The sequence below is a fragment of the Oculina patagonica genome, chromosome 13, assembly GCF_052425735.1.
Source record: "Oculina patagonica isolate OP01 chromosome 13, crgOcupat, whole genome shotgun sequence".
Classification (NCBI taxonomy): domain Eukaryota; kingdom Metazoa; phylum Cnidaria; class Anthozoa; order Scleractinia; family Oculinidae; genus Oculina; species Oculina patagonica.
In genome coordinates, this window is record NC_135770.1 from 25,633,250 (window position 1) to 25,649,410 (window position 16,161).

At 40.5% G+C, this 16,161-nt stretch overlaps 2 protein-coding genes across 3 annotated transcripts in view; one reads left to right on the forward strand and one right to left on the reverse strand.

The window, feature by feature from the left end:
• Positions 1-3,939, reverse strand: part of LOC144635512 (sushi, nidogen and EGF-like domain-containing protein 1) — a 4,616-nt gene extending 677 nt beyond the window's left edge. The window contains exons 1-2 of the mRNA XM_078494611.1: positions 3,721-3,939; positions 685-981 (exon numbers count right to left, since the gene is read on the reverse strand). Of these exons, the coding sequence (XP_078350737.1) occupies positions 685-981; positions 3,721-3,906 (483 nt within the window). The 5' untranslated portion in view covers positions 3,907-3,939. The remainder of the gene's footprint in view (positions 1-684; positions 982-3,720) is intronic.
• Positions 1-16,161, forward strand: part of LOC144636231 (uncharacterized) — a 73,569-nt gene that overhangs the window by 1,245 nt on the left and 56,163 nt on the right. The window lies entirely within an intron of this gene.

Here is a 16,161-nt window from a genome sequence, read left to right on the forward strand (position 1 = left end):
TTATAAATACGGTGAAAACCTTATTTCGCAAAACTTCAAGGGAAAACGAAAATTGGTTCGCGAAATCGGGATCGAGTTTAATAAATCGGGGATAATTGCAATGTTCGACTGAGTGAAGCAAATCCAAGGGAAATGACTTTTGGTTTGAGTTATCGGGAGATTCGAGAAATCCAGGATTCCAGAAATTGGAATTGCAGTGTTTGTCTTTCATTAATATATTTATCCTTAGCCTTAAAGAATACAGCCAATGAGGAACCTAGAAAGCCGTTGCAAATTCTGTGGCATTCCACGATAGTTTCCCGACATTCATCACGGCCCACCAGTTTTCCCGCCGCAAGCCAAGCCGGCAACGCGCGCCATTTTTCGCATTCAGCGCAGAGAAAATGAAGAACGAATGAAGAACCAAATTATGCTCTTGAACTCGACGTGTTCATAGTCAAATCTTTGGAAAGCCTGTTCTAGAGATAAAATAGTCGTGACTTGATTTTTCTTTGTATACACACTCGCCTACAGGCTCGTGTGTATACAGAAAAATCAAGTCACTCGTGGGATATTTCTTTTACGGTATGCCGTACTTTATATGCACTCTTTTCTGCAATGGAGACTGACTCCAAAAATTACCTAGGTTTGGTTATCCACAGAGATTAGAAAACCGCTCTTGGGACTTGTTTTGTGTAATCTTACCTTGTTGAGAAACTTGCCATCTGCATGAGCCACATTGTTCCACGTAGCGATGAAGACACTCGTGGCCACAAAATCTTTCTCCCTGGCAAAACTAGCTCGAACATGGTCCGTTGCTCTCTTTACAATGGTCTCGTTTCTGGTTTCTCTGTAAAATATTTCACCGGAGGTTTTCACTTCAATTGGTGCGTAGAACACAGCTATGGATGGTACATAGGGTGGAAATGGAAATTTCCTGTGTCTTAGTGCGGCTTGGGAGAAAGTTTGCTTCCCGAGTGTGATAATTCCGTCGGCATGTACCTAGAGAAGAAAGTAAGTAACACTTTCATTCATGTGTCAACGGTCTTTAGCTTTTACAAATAAAGTTGAAAAGGTGAAATAGAATAAAATCGAGTAGCTTTGCAGTAATTTCTCTCTAAAAAGAAGGTGCGAGTAGTACAAATAAATCAGTATTTAGTCTGCAATTAACTTTTACGTTCCCAGATTATAAATAAGGAGAAACCGAACTACAGCTGTAATAGAGATAAAGATCCGCAAACTGTTTGACGGTCACGTGACAAACTCAGGACGTCACGTTACATGTGTATTTCTCACGTTTTGAACGGATGGGATAGTATTTCTTTACGGTCGGTTTACTGCCGCGCAAATTTTCGTAGCAAAGAAAGAACGCGAAAAAAAGCGAGCGCAATCGAGGAGAACTTCCGCTTTCGCGCTCTCGTCCAGTTCCCTCACGATTCTTTTTTGCGCGTTCAAAAAAGAAAGAAAAAACCCGTAGTCAGCTGTTCATGTTTCCTTTTCGCCTGCCGTGGAACCAGAATCTTTAAACGTACGACCTCCATGCACAGTCCCCCGCCATAAATAATTTACGGTCACTTCTTTTATGCACAGTCCCCCGCCATAAATAATTTACTGTCACTTCTTTTGTCGACTAATTATTTTACGAAAGTGAAAATTGCTTAGAAGTTTCATTTCATATCACAAAAATGTCAATTTTAGTCCGCCCCGGCGTCTTTCTACCCGAACCACTCCGATCTCAATTCCCTTTTCTCTCAGTTGGGGATCCGAAAGCGCAGAACATTGTTACGAAGATCTGCGAACTTTATTAAACTTCAGGCAAGTCCAACTCTAAGCCGAGTTAAGGTCTGGCATCGTTGAGGTCTGGCGTCGTTATTTTGCTGACGGATTTTTTGCATCATATTTTCTTCTTTTTGAGACTCCCATGAACGCAGAAAACGCTCAAACGCATGAATACGATAGAACGGGTTAGAACGAGCGGAAATGGATCGTAATGACACATGCAATATAAACCTGAGCCCCTAACTTTATGTACCCCGGTCAGCGGGAGGAGGCAGAGGGGATGTTTGGCAACAAATATTATTGAAACAAAACCTTATTGTTTAGTTAGACGTTTACAAAACAAGCTGTTGACTGCATTCGATTGGTTAAGCTGAACATAAGAATGCAAAATTTCAGCTTAGCTATCCGGATTAACCACACGTTTTCCGAGGTAGTCTGTTTTCGCACCCGGTCCTCTCAGTCAAGACGGAAGGAAAGCTAACTGCGGAGCAGACAAGCTAAGCAGCTTTGAAGCTGGCTCGAAGTAACTGGGACTTTTTTAAAAGCAAAAGAAAGCTATGACACATGAATTTTTTGGAGGGAAAATATTTCAGGGTCAAGTGTTAATAAAAATATACGAAATAAACCACTATGCCCTACGTGACCGGTTAAAAATCCCTTGCATACTTTGCGAAGATAAAACAACAAATGTTTTTACCGCAAATGGGTTTTCACCTTAAAACGCTTTTTAAAAGTTTAAATAATCTACTTGCGGTCTCAGTCCTTTTATCTCGAGAGCAAAATCAAACAAATCTGACCGCGTTTGTTTTAAGACTTCATTTCCGCAAGAGAAAAACATTTGCAACGAAACTTTCTTTTGACAGCTAAACCGCTCTTTATACAAACCGCCGATATAATCGCCTTTTATTTTTAGCGTCGACGACAAATCTTAAAGAGATCTGTCCGCGTTGATTGTGAGATCCCATTCCTGCAAGGACCGCATTGAACCAACTTCGGTTTTTTAAAACCCCAAACCGCTTCTGCCATGGCCAAGTGTCAATAATCACTTAATGTTTTTACACTGAGGACAAATTCAAACAAATCGGCTTGTGATTGGATTGAAAGCTCCCACTTTGCCGCCAAATCAGGCCACCCACCGGCACAGAAAAGGCCACTTCACTGTCTGAGCAAAAACGTTTCAATCAGGAAAGGCCTCCCGCGTTTTTTAGAGATAAAAAGTTGCGTTTTAGCGATAACCTCCAAGCACTGTCAATTATGCGCCAGCGTGGAATTTAAACATCAACATTTATTTGTATAAACGCCGGTTTGTTGGAATGCAATCGAATCGCAGTGAATTATTAAATAAAGATGAAGTTAATGTAGTTGCGTATCAACTGGTCATTGGTTGCGAAATTTGCTAAGTGACATCGCGGATGTTTGCATGGGCGTTGAAATTCTTTACAAGGCAGGATGACAAAGTTTTCAAAGTGTCTTGACCTCGTGGCATTATACTTTTTAGGGGAAAAAACTTTGGTAAACATGAAGCAGAAGGTCGCGATAGCGATCGGCCATCGTGTTTGATTTGCACTCAAAACAATTGACGGCTTGTCAAAGGAAAAGAGGGCCGTATTACAGCAATCTTTAACACAAAACAGCTCTTTACGAATCATTAGCACAAAAAGACTCGTTCTTCTTTAGACTATTTAATGAGATTTTGCTGCGATACAAGCGATTTTCACCCCAATCCAAGAGAATTATAAGGCAAATTAAGAGACAATTGGCCCCAAGATTAGCCTTGTTGAGCTGAATGAATGATTTACAAGAAAGCAAACAAGCAAGGCCCACAAAATACATTACAAGGGTGTTGCTCGAATACCTCGCAAAAAATTCCACAGCATCAGATAAAATCAAAGTTGGCTTAAAGCAGTGAAACAGACTCTAACTTATGATAACTACGAATAAAACAGAGAGAATTTTACTCACTCGTAGCTCGTTGTAGCCCTTGTTGTAAAACGAGTAGGTCCCGTAGAGGTTAAACACTTTACCAAACACATGCTTTTTGTCTGAAGATCTCACATCACCGGCTACCTCGCCAAAGGGAAAGAAATCCTCGAGGCTCACACAGCCTGCAAAGGTGAACAATTGCAGGAAAATACAGACTGTAAGCATGATTTTAAGATCTGCACGACTCTCAACTCTCTAATCAAGCACCGAACGTGTCGACGTCGGAAAAGCGCGCGAGGCGATTGTGTAAATGGACACTGGATCGATTATGTGCGTGTTGAATGCTCCTGGGGAGGGGTATTGTTTGAACACAATCAAAGGTGACATGTCACAAACAAACGGAGACTCATTAGTCCATTGACGCTTGCTTAGAAATGAAGTCGGAGTTAATCAAAGGGGACAATTGAAAATTCATTTTGTCGCGAAATTTCGGTGTTGCCGTCGCAAGCAGCATGGATTAGCGGAGATTACGACGCGTTAAAAAAATCGCTAAAGTAGTAAAACCCTTGTCAAAATCTCGTCGCTTTATTTCGAATGACAGGTATATTGAAAATCCCGCGAATTCTAAATAGACGAAAATGTGAAAGCGTTGCGTGAATTCCATGTATGAAAAGATTAATCTCTCGGCTCCTCCAAGGTGCTTGTTTCCATTTCGCGGTCTTTCGATTTCCGGTTGTTTTTCTTGACTCAGAAAACGACAATCAGACGCTAGATTCTTGAAATTATCGGATAAAGTTAAAGAAGATTTTCAGTCGGGGCTTACGATGAGGTGAAATATTTCTCTAAAGGAGGGATAAGAAGTACTGCGGTAGAAGGGTCCGCATTAGAGGATTTATAACCGTGTTTTTAATCCATTCGAATCCGCTTTTGACTAAGAACTCTGACACTGAAATACAGACAAGCGAGACGTGTGGTGTTGATGTGAGAACATCAAGGTCAGATTGTTAGTCATTGTTTATATCCGGTGAATTTCCTGTAAAAGAAACGCCAGTTTAAACCGACACACAGCAAGGGTTTGATTCAAAAAATTAAGTCGTAAATAATTGCGAAACTAATCATCTTTCACGATAAAACGTGCAGGAAATAAGGTTTTGTCTTGCGGACAGACAAGCGTACGAGTTGCGAGCGCGGCGCGCGAGAAACTGGCGTTTGTGATCACCATCTGCGGGACATATACGCGCCCAATGTTGGCCGGCGAACACAGTCGGGTTTTTAGTCTGCACGACAGGCACTTAAGTGGGGCTTTTTTAGGAGAGAACGTAGATTAAAATTTAACACGGTACATGAGCTTAGCGCGAAAGGGGCCAAGGAAAGGACGGATAATTATTTTCTCGCTCCCTATTTGCACCGCAAATCAACTGTCGGATTCCTACGCTCTTATTTTAAAGTTGACCAAAGTTGTAATATCTCAGCTCTCGGGAAAAGAGTGGAAGATATAGCCTGCGAGCAGGCTCCCGATCTGATGGCACATGAAAAGAACGCATGTAGTCAAATAATTGATCGAACAATATGATCGGATAGGTCTTTTATTAGCTCGCGTGACAGGCGTAGCAAGAGGAGTTCGCGAGGCGCGAGAAGCGCACACGAAGGCTTTTTAGAGGGAGAGGCTGGCGAGAGGCCGGTTTATACTGATCTGAAATGTTTGTGGTCTGACGGAAACCGCAGTGATCTACACAATCAATAATTGTTATATAATTTTTTTTTATTGAAAATGCGTTCTACTCGATAACCCGTAAACTTGTGATCAAAACAACAGTAGGAAAACAGGTAGCCTGCGTTGCAGACGATTTGAAGCTATTCGTCTGCAACGCAGGCTAGAAAACAGGAGACGTAGAATTTTTTTCTTTTCATTCGTCAGTTTATTGACCTTTATTTAGTTGCATACCGCAGAAAGAAACTGATAACCTGATAACTGGCGCCGGTACACTAGTCCTTGGACTGATGTACGTCTAGTCCCACTTTGAAGTTTCTGTTGAAGTTTCTACTTCCCCTCCCACTTTGAAGTTTGAAGGGACAAGCGCCCTGTGAACGAGGTAAGCGATGGGGTGGGGTTTTTTAGGATCTTTCGATTTCGCCTCGAAACACTCCAGTACCTTCTATTACAAGAAATTTTCGCAAAGCAAAGCAAATGAAAGCAAAGCAGAGCAAAGCAAATGAAAGGAAAGAAAGGGAAGGGAAGGAAAGGGAAAGGAAATTTTGTACATTGAAATACAATGGACAAATAAAGAGAACGTTTGCTTTACCGAGTCCAATATTTATTCCGTGCTTTTGTCTGGCGGCCACAAATTTGTGTTTTGCCAGGTCTAAGTTGCTAATCCAATTTAACGGAAGTAGATATCCTTGTGGCTGTACAGGAGAATTACCGTCTCCACTGCAGTGCAGTCGACAGTACACAGAAATATACTAGTAGTAATCAGAGATTAGGGGAGTGCGTTCGACCTATAGGTAAAATAGACCGGACGGTGGTCGGTGAAGAATTATGGTTTAGAGGTATACACTAATACTGGTTTTTGATCTATATAACTATGCGAATAAAAATGACAGTATACCAGTTAAAATCCACAAATGACACAGGTGACCATAAAAAAGGCGTAAAATTCTTATTACAGACGTTATTAGTTGGGTGGCAGACGGGATTTAAAAGGTCAATGATTATCGGATAGGATTGGATCTCACACCGACTCGGAAAATTGTCGAAGAGGCTTTTGCTTTCCTAATGAGATTATAGTCCGGCGGCTTAGCTCGAAATTTTAGTTGAATTGTGCACTTTTTGATACAAGCATGAAACTTGGCACAATGAAAGTGGTCACCAACAGAATTTTTTTTAGATATAGTGCCAAGCCCGAAAAACACCGGTTTCCATGGAAACCTTAATTTATTTACCCTATTCAGACCGAGCTTTTTTGGATCTTTTCAGACCTCCGTAACTTCCAGAATATTTAAGCAATCACAATGAAACTTAGGGAATATATAGTATGTCCAAACACCTATCTTTTGGTATACGTCACATGGGAAGATGACGTCACATGACGTGACAATTACATCATAATGTCAAAACAGCCGCCATCTTGGATCCGCCATCTTGGATTTCGAATTTTTTCCAAAACGTCATAAAACCACCCAAAATTACTGCAGAGTACTCAAAATCAATAAAACTGTGATTGAAAACCGTAAAAGGATAAAAATAATTGCATTGAAATTATTTTTCATTAATAAAGACACGAAAATTACAAAATTGGGAAAACATGCCTGTCAAAATGCCGTTACCATGGTGACGTCAAGCTCCTGACACAACAACTTACCCTACCAAATTATTTCCTGATAAATTTCAGATAAACTTGCAAAGTTTGGTAGCGTTTGGTTGAATCTTGAAAAAGTTATAAGCGTTCAAAGTCAGCGCGGGCAATTTCCGCCCCTCCCGGTCTGGATAGGGTTAAAATCAATGAAATTTCGTGAAATATTTGTTTTTCCTGGTTTATAGACAAATATTATTATGCCAGGTAGTGATAACAAGTCGCACGTACAAATTTAGAATGAAATGCTGTAATTTAGACTGTTCACAGCCCTATATTTTCCTATTTTTCTTCTGTTAGCGAACGGTTAGACCTGGACGCTAGCGCAAAACGAAAGACGCGAGGGAGCAGAGGGCGGGGAACGAAAAATCTTTTCCCATGCAATAATTTCCTATTAAATTATTGGTATCAAACAGATGGTAAAAAATAACAATTGTAAGCCTAATTAAAAGCATTCATATCTGTATTTATGAATAAAAATCAACAATAAAAGGTTTATAAAAGTACAAGAAGAAATACTTTGTGGGGAAGGGGCAGGGGGGCCTCTCGGCTGAAAATTTCATTGCTGTTTACTAGCTGAAAATAGGAAATTGGCGTTGGCACTATATCAAGAATTGATTAGTATGCGAATGCTTGTAATCCTGCAAAGTTTGGTGCTTGTATCAAAAATCGCACAATTCAGGAGCTAAGCCGCCGGACTATTAAGCGGGTTCGAGAATTAAACATTTTCCTCATGACGAGTGATTCTGGACATCGACTTAGAAATGAACTGAAGCAACCCTTGGTTTCAACCTCCAGCGTATAATTTTTCTTCCTTTTGCTGCCGGGAATCGGGAATGCTACTGACTTGCCGGTGAAAAATGGCAATGAATTCAGTACTAGTCGTTAAAGACTGTTTAAGAGTGTATCCATAAGAGGACCAGGCAACAGGTGATACAGCTCATATCACCGATTTCGCCCAAACTTAGCATAAATGTTGGGTATGGTGAGCTATTTACTGTGACAAAACATCAGCTCAAAATATTTTATTCCCTTCAAGTTATGGCACCTTTTGCAAAAATGGCCATTTTTCACTAATTTATGCATATTTAATTAGCTGACTTTGATTGACCAGTTCCACAAGAAAAAAAGACTTCTGAAAATAAATTTCACTGCATTATATTCTGTGGTTATTAGGCTTTAAGTACAATAATTCACTTCAACCGTCTGATTTGATTTCTTCTCCTCAAACGGTCTTTTGGAAGGTACACATTTCGTACTGTTGGAAATAGCCTTTAACTAGTGCCCAATATCTCCCATGAGCAACAACTTATATACATTATTCTTACATGGGTAATGAAATCCATCATTAAACTTCACAAAAATGCAACAAAATGTCTGGGGACTTCAATATTCTATTAGTATTGAGGAACTAAACACACGTGACTTAACGATTTCTTGCTATTTCATCAAAATTCACCGAAACACAGAAGCCATTTATTTGCCTCAATTTGGCACAAAATCGGTACGAAATAGCTAATCAAGCATAAATTTATAGATAACAATCAAAATATTGGCGAAGATTGGCAGTTAGGGCATTTTTCGGAGCGTTTTCAGAGCCATATAATTCGGCAATGTTGTGATAGTAAATGTAAAAATAGCAGCGAAAGATTTTCTTCAAAAGCTCGCTCAATTCAACATTTAGGCACATCAAAGTTAAGAAACAAGAAAGTAATACTACCTACATGCCACTTATCGACACACAGATGCTTTCTTTTGAAGAATTTGTTCTTCCTCGCTGCACTTCGATCCTTCGATCGATCTCAATTGACATGTACTGTTGCTTTGAGGCGCGATGAACTTAGCCAATACATCGTGGTTCATCCTTCGTGAAAGGTGTAAACAGGTTGTCAATAAAGTCATTCAAATAGCTGTTTAAAGTTCACGGAAGGGCACTTGTCTCAGCCAGTTTGAATGAAATAAATTTAACTGGAAAATAAACAGCCGCCATGTTGTATTTGTACCTTTGAGCCTGCCGTTTCAGTCAGCGGTAAAGCCGTACACTTGGGCAAGTACGTAGTGTAGTCATCATATAGTTGTTTGACTAAATCCTATTATAGGGATGTTCATAGAGGGGATACATAGCCTAGCCCTACACAGCTATACACGCCTATACATAGCCCAACACAGCTATACACAGCTATACACACGCGTGTTCATTTGCTTTTCCTTCGCAAATGTTTGTTTTCGTCGGAATAAGTAGCGGATGGTGTTATCTACCCTCTGAACAACCGGGGCTTGATCTTAGCCTTATAAGTAGTGTGCGTTTCTTGTAAAAGTGAGAATTTTTTTCAACTTCTCCATTGAATTTTTTTGATAAATAGTTGAAGAGAAATACACTGGATGCAGTGTAATGTATGCGATGCAATCGGTTTTGATGCTCTGAAATTGAGCTCTGAAATGTCGGAAACCATTAAATAATCAGAGCAAGTTTTTCCATCTTATATCAGGTTAAAACTAGTATGTTTATTGTTTTTTTTGTTGTTTCTGTCTTTTTTGGGAGGTGGGGGAGGGGGTGAATATGGACATTCGAAGAAATGGCGGTCAGGTTGTCAACCTGGCCTGTGTACATCTATTCCTTCTGTTCAAATCGTCTATATTATATTACACTTTGGCAGCTAGGATACTGAATTTGTACCCACTCTCTTTTTCGGGATCCCACAAAGTTCTCCATCTGTCCATTTACCGGTAAACGTCATTACTGCAGTTTTATTAATTTGTTTTAGAAAAGGGCTTTTATGGGGACAAATTTTTCCTCCTGAATGCCCACATTGCAAGTGACGAATTGCGGCTTCAAATGATAATTTTCTTCATCACCGACTCAATTTAAGTGGCTATGTGAGTTACAAAGACGCGAATGCAGACTTTTGTAGAGAGCTTAAACCCCGCATTAAAACTAAACAAATTTATTGTAAGACTAGGACTACGCAAGACGGCAAAACTTATTAGCTAATGTTTCAACCAGCACAGGTAGCCTTCTCCAAGCTTGCTCGGGACCGTACTGGGCGAATATTGGCCCTCGGTCTTTTTTGTACGGACCTCGCTGCGCTCGATCCGTACTGTTAAGACCTCGGGCCAATATTCGCCCAGTACGGCCCTCGCGCGTGGTTAATAAGAGATTTATTTCACGACTGGAAACTTTGTGTATTAAGAATTGCTACCCGGTAGATGTCGTGGAAAACAATATGCGGCAAAACTTTTACGCGCGCCAAAGGAGTTAAAATTATTTCTGTGTTGAAGGTCATTTCATTTTCAAAGCAATAAAAACTCCGAAAAATTTTTACAAAAAAAAAATCTTGCAAAAAATCTTGCGCTAAATCGCGCGGGAATTAGTGCGGGATCATCTGGGACAAAACCCGGTCCGATACTTGGAAAATATCGGCCCTCGCGGGACCGGAAATAAAGTAATCTGATTGGCTGATTTAGTTATTGGCCCTCGGACCGCCTTAGTCGTATAATAAATGTATATATTTGCTGCGCCATATAGACTGCGTCCCTAAAGGCATTTCGTACGTGAATTCTTTGTTCAGTTCAGCACAGACGCTCCCCCAACTAAAGCACTTGCGCAAGAAACGATTACAAAACCTACCTCGCTATCCACCGTATAGTGATTTATCCCGTGGTAAACGTTATTCTCCAATTTTGCTGAGTTATTCATTTTTTCCCATTTATGCCCCGGGGTAGGGGAATTTGGTCAAAAAATGTAATCGTTATGCGCGGTATTAATCACTATTCCCGCCAGGGGAGGGGAATTTGAACAAGCAATAAAAAAATACAAATGTCTGGAAAGTAACTGGGAGACGTTGAAATTTTGATCTATTTAACTGTGTAGCGTCTTTTATGCTAAAAATAATTGTTTATGTTCCAAAATGACGCTAAATGGAGGTATAAAACTGCTCCGACGTTTCGGCAATACTGCCTTCTTCAGGGTACCACCCCCAAAAAGGCAGTATTGCCGAGACGTCGGAGCAGTTTTATACCGCCATTTAGCGTCATTTTGGAACATAAACAATTATTTTGATTTGGTTGCCGTGCATGCCGACCGTTAGCCTGCGTAGCAGGCGTCTGTGTAGTTTTTAGCGCGCGTAAAAGAGTGCGCGATCGCGAGAAGGCCACGCGAGGTAAAAATCGAGGAGACGCCGTCTTCTCGATTTTTCCTCGCGTGGCGCTCTCGCGCCTTTCGCGTTTCTCCCATGCGCGCGCTAGAAACTAACGACGCCTGCCACGCTAACCTGAAATCATACCCTCCCTCCCTACTACTGCTGCGGAAAAAGAACGCCTGATCGCAGGTTACTGCCACGCAGGCTAGCCGACCGTTGAACAGAAAAATCAAGAACTCTGTCTCGGTGAAAGTCAAATGGAACAGTATCATGAAATCTCTTCGGAGATTGACGGAACGTCAGAAATTTTCTTACCATTTGTAAGGTTTCCCAGTTCTAGTTTCCCATGCATCAGGTCTCCCATCAACGGAAAGAAATAACAGGAAACTGAGCTACAAATGGTAAGCGACATCTATTTCGGTTAGTTTGCTAATTTTGGAAAGAAGCCTTTCCATTTTTCAGTGGTCATTCCAACCGGTTCTCTCCAACAAATGGTAAGCACCCTAGAGTTCGTTCAGCATCACATTGCGGTAAACACGTCAAGCTGTAGCGGAGGAAATTGTTTTCCCTACGACAATTTGAAAATATTCTCATTTTCATCACAAACGCATCCAACGAACACTCGGGGAGGAAAAGCAAATGATCGCGCGTGTGGTGTGGTCACGCGTGATGGACGCGTGATGCCCAGTGAACAGCCGTACCGCTGACTGAAACGGCAGGCTCAAAGGTAGAAATTCAACATGGCGGCTGTTTATTTTCCAGTTAAATTTATTTCATGCAAACTGGCTGAGACAAGTGTCCTTCCGTAAACTTTGAACAGCTCTTTGAATGACTTTATTGACAACCTGCTTACACCTTTCACGAAGGATGAACCACGATGGATTGACTAAGTTCAGCGCGCCTCAAAGCAACAGTACATGTCAATTGAGATCGATCAAAGAATCGAAGTGCAGCGAGGAAGAACAAATTCTTCAAAAGAAAGCATCTGTGTGTCGATAAGTGGCATGTATGTAGTATTACTTTCTTGTTTCTTTACTCTGATGTGCCTAAATGTTGAATTGAGCGAGCTTGTAAAGAAAATCTTTCGCTGCTGTTTTTACATTTGCTATATCACAACATTGCCGAATTATATGGCTCTGAAAACGCTCCGAAAAATGCCCTAACTGCCTTTTCTTCGCCAATATTTTGATTGTTATCTATAGATTAATGCTTGATTAGCTATTTCGTACCGATTTTATGCCAAATTGAGGCAAATAAATGGCTTCTGTGTTTCGGTGAATTTTGATGAAGTAGCAAGAAATCGTTAAGTCACGTGTGTTTAGTTCCTCAATACTAATAAAATATTGTAGTCCCCAGACATTTTGTTGCATTTTTGTAAAGTTTAATGATGGACTTCATTACCCATGTAAGAATAATGTATATAAGTTGTTGCTCATGGGAGATATTGGGCACTAGTTAAAGGCTATTTCCAACAGTACGAAATGTGTACCTTCCAAAAGACCGTTTGAGGAGAAGAAATCAAATCAGACGGTTGAAGTGAATTATTGTACTTAAAGCCTAATAACCACAGAATATAGTGCAGTGAATTTTATTTTCAGAAGTCTTTTTTTCTTGTGGAACTGGTCAATCAAAGTCAGCTAATTAAATATGCATAAATTAGTGAAAAATGGCCATTTTTGCAAAAGGTGCCATAACTTGAAGGGAATAAAATATTTTGAGTTGATGTTTTGCCACAGTAAATAGCTCACCATACCCAACATTTATGCTAAGTTTGGGCGAAATCAGTGATATGAGCTGTATCACCTGTTGCATGGTTCTGCCCTGTTCTCTCACGGGCACACTCTTAAAACTTTTTGAATTAATCGATTTCAAGGACAAAGTTGCAATTATTTCTTTTTTTGCATTGATATACTCACACTAGCTTTCTTAGTATTTTTTGGTAGTTCTTTTCTGTTTTCGTGTCATGGAATTTTCGAGATTTTAATCTATCACGAATAAAATCCGCGAAAATATGGTTTCGCGAGAAAATTCCGTAATGAAGTGTTTCGAGACGAAATAGAAAAATTTGAATAACCCAACCCAGTGGAATGCACGTCCCCGGATTGTAACTGTAATGTGTACCGTATTTTCTCGATTAAACGCTGGACCCCGAATAAAACGACGGGTCTCCGAGCTAGAGTTGTAAGTAAGCCTTCCTGGCATTTATTTGAGGTTTAATATGCTTTAGGTATGACGGCAAATTACGTTCATGTCACAAATAATGATTTAAAACCCTTGCATTTTGCTCCAATAAACTGCATCATTGAAATAAACGCCAGATCCACGGAGCCAAGTTTGGGGGCGGGGGCGTTTAATTGAGAAAATACGGCGACTGCATAGCTATATAGGAGACGATTTCTGGCATGCATACACGAATCATAAGAAGATGCGTTGTTATTTTCATTATACAGTTCCTGCAGTATGCCGCATCCTAAGTGCGCTTGTTCAATTTACCGCTGCGGGGCTGTGGCGTCTGTATGTCATAGTATGTAAGTTAAGTGTATAGTCCGGTCATAACAAATACAAAAGCTTATATATACAATCTTTGACTGATTTGCACAATGAAAAAGCAAAAAATCAAGCTGATTTGGCCAAGAAAAGTGTACATGCAATCGCCGTGAAAACCCGTGCCACGAGACATCATCGCCCAGTCAAATCGCGAAAATGTCCTGAAATTATGAACTGCACACCTTTTTCGCCGTACATAAAGCAACAAGATTAAGGACAAGGGTATCTTAGCTTACTAAGCAGGGTCAAGAGATTGTCCAAATAACTAAGTGAAAGAAATGAACCTCTTCGTACAGCACTCAGCGGCACACCAGTATGTACCCCACCCAAGCTTCCGTAAGTTGATCACACGGGTAAGATTAACTGTTATCGCTTGAAACAACTACACTCAATCATCTTATCAGTACACGGAATAAGAAGTTTCAATGCCTATACAATGCCGCACCTAGGATTTTTAGTCTGCGGGGGCAAACTCCGCTAAACTCCGCTGCGGGGGCAAACTCCAATATAGCTACAAAAAAATCGCCCAGCAAAATCAAACACTTTGTTAGAAATTTAGTTTTCCTCGCGGGGGCAACTGCCCCCCCCCCCCCTTCCCTCCCCCGCTAGGTACGGCCCTGGCTGAGTAAAATGGCTGGCTTCCCTTGCCTTCGTCTTAAATCCACTCTTAATGCAGCCAATGGGCCTCATGTGTCAGCCCACGTCGTTAGCGAATCCGGTTCCTGTATAATCGTAAAAGGATTTGGCCCATACAAAACCCCTTCTGTTTATACAGACCTATTCCAGATAGAGAAATAAAGCTGCGAAGACAGAACATTAGCTACAGAGAACCCTATTTTACACGGGCATACTGCACACAAAGTGTCCTAGGGTAGACTACTTTCCTACTTTCTTTTCCTGTTTATCTTCCGACCTACCTTTTCACGATCCGACACGAACATTTAAAATTTTTTCGCAGTCAGAAGTGTCAGGCGAACTGAGCATTTTACGGTTATGCGAATCCGAGATGGCTGCTTAACGCGTATCAATTTAACTCCTGCGCTTATAAACGCATGCACTGCTTATCACCCCCACGCCCCACCCCTCTCGCTAGACAATTTTTTAATGTCCCTTATTATATAGAAACCACTTTTTTACGAGTCTGCAAGCAATTCATAACAGTGGGAATCTTTGTTTAAGGCTCAATATTTAGGAGCTGTCAGATGAGTTATGGCTTCCTATACCAACCTTTCTCCAAGCGGTTTGTTAAAGAGCATAACCAAAGACTACGAAAGTATGCGCCTTCATTACTGATTATACCCGGCGTATCCAATCGAACAAAATCGAACCAAAAATCAATCGAAACCAATCGAACACCAATCGTTTGATTGAGTTTGGCAATCGAACAAAATCGAACATCTATTTTGCTGTCAGTTCGATTTTTTCAAACCAATCGAACTCAATCACGCAGGACTAACTGGGGCGGGGGGGGACGGTGCACCGTACAAAATGTCCGCAATATTAACAAACAGGAGTTCGGTAATCGAACGTTCGATTGAGTACGATTGTCAAATGTTTGGTAATCGAACGTACGTTGTGATTTCGATTGTGTCGATTGCCGAACGTTCGATTGGATACGCTGGGATTATATGATTTTAAGGTCGCGCAGGACCCTTGCTCATTAATAAATTCATTAGTCAAATTTCTTGTTGGAGTGCTATCTTGTAAAGCTTTAATTCGCTACATTTTGAATATCGATTCCTCTAAAATGTAATAAGGATACTCAGGGATGATGGAATTACATCATGATTGTCCTTTTACTGAGAGATGACCGTTGTCTGTGATGTTACAAGCCCTTAAAAGTTTAACTGAAGATAATGCGATTTTGTGTCCAAGTTTTCAGCTAGCACAGCGCACCAAATTAAATGATTATATAGCTTAGTGATAAATCGTAACTTCTTTTGTGTTCCCACTAGAACGAAATTTTCGATTTCAAAAACTGCTACAAGTTAATGGCTTCTAAGAGCGTAAAAATGTGAAATCTAAACTTTGAAACATGCTATCTTCATTTTGAGAAGGAAATTTAAAAATTCGCTCTAGCCAGAACACAATAGAGTACACCAAGTTTATGTTCCTCGCGAATCAACTCTTGAAATTCTATATCGGCGGAGAAAACTTAGACACAAAATTGAAGGTTTTGAGGCTTTCGAAGACCTTCCGAGTCAATGTTTACAACAACGTGTGATATATTCAAAGCTGTGAATCTATTTATGATAATTTCCTATGTTCCAGCGCACGTGGCACAAAGCTGAAAGCAATAACTAGTAATTACTTGTACAAAAGAGTTTAAAAACAAACATTCTCATGAATATTTCGTTTGTTGTCGGCTTCAGTCGTCCGGCAGTTCGTGCATACTCTTTAAATAAATACATACTAATGATTGCAAGGGTCCTGCGCGACCT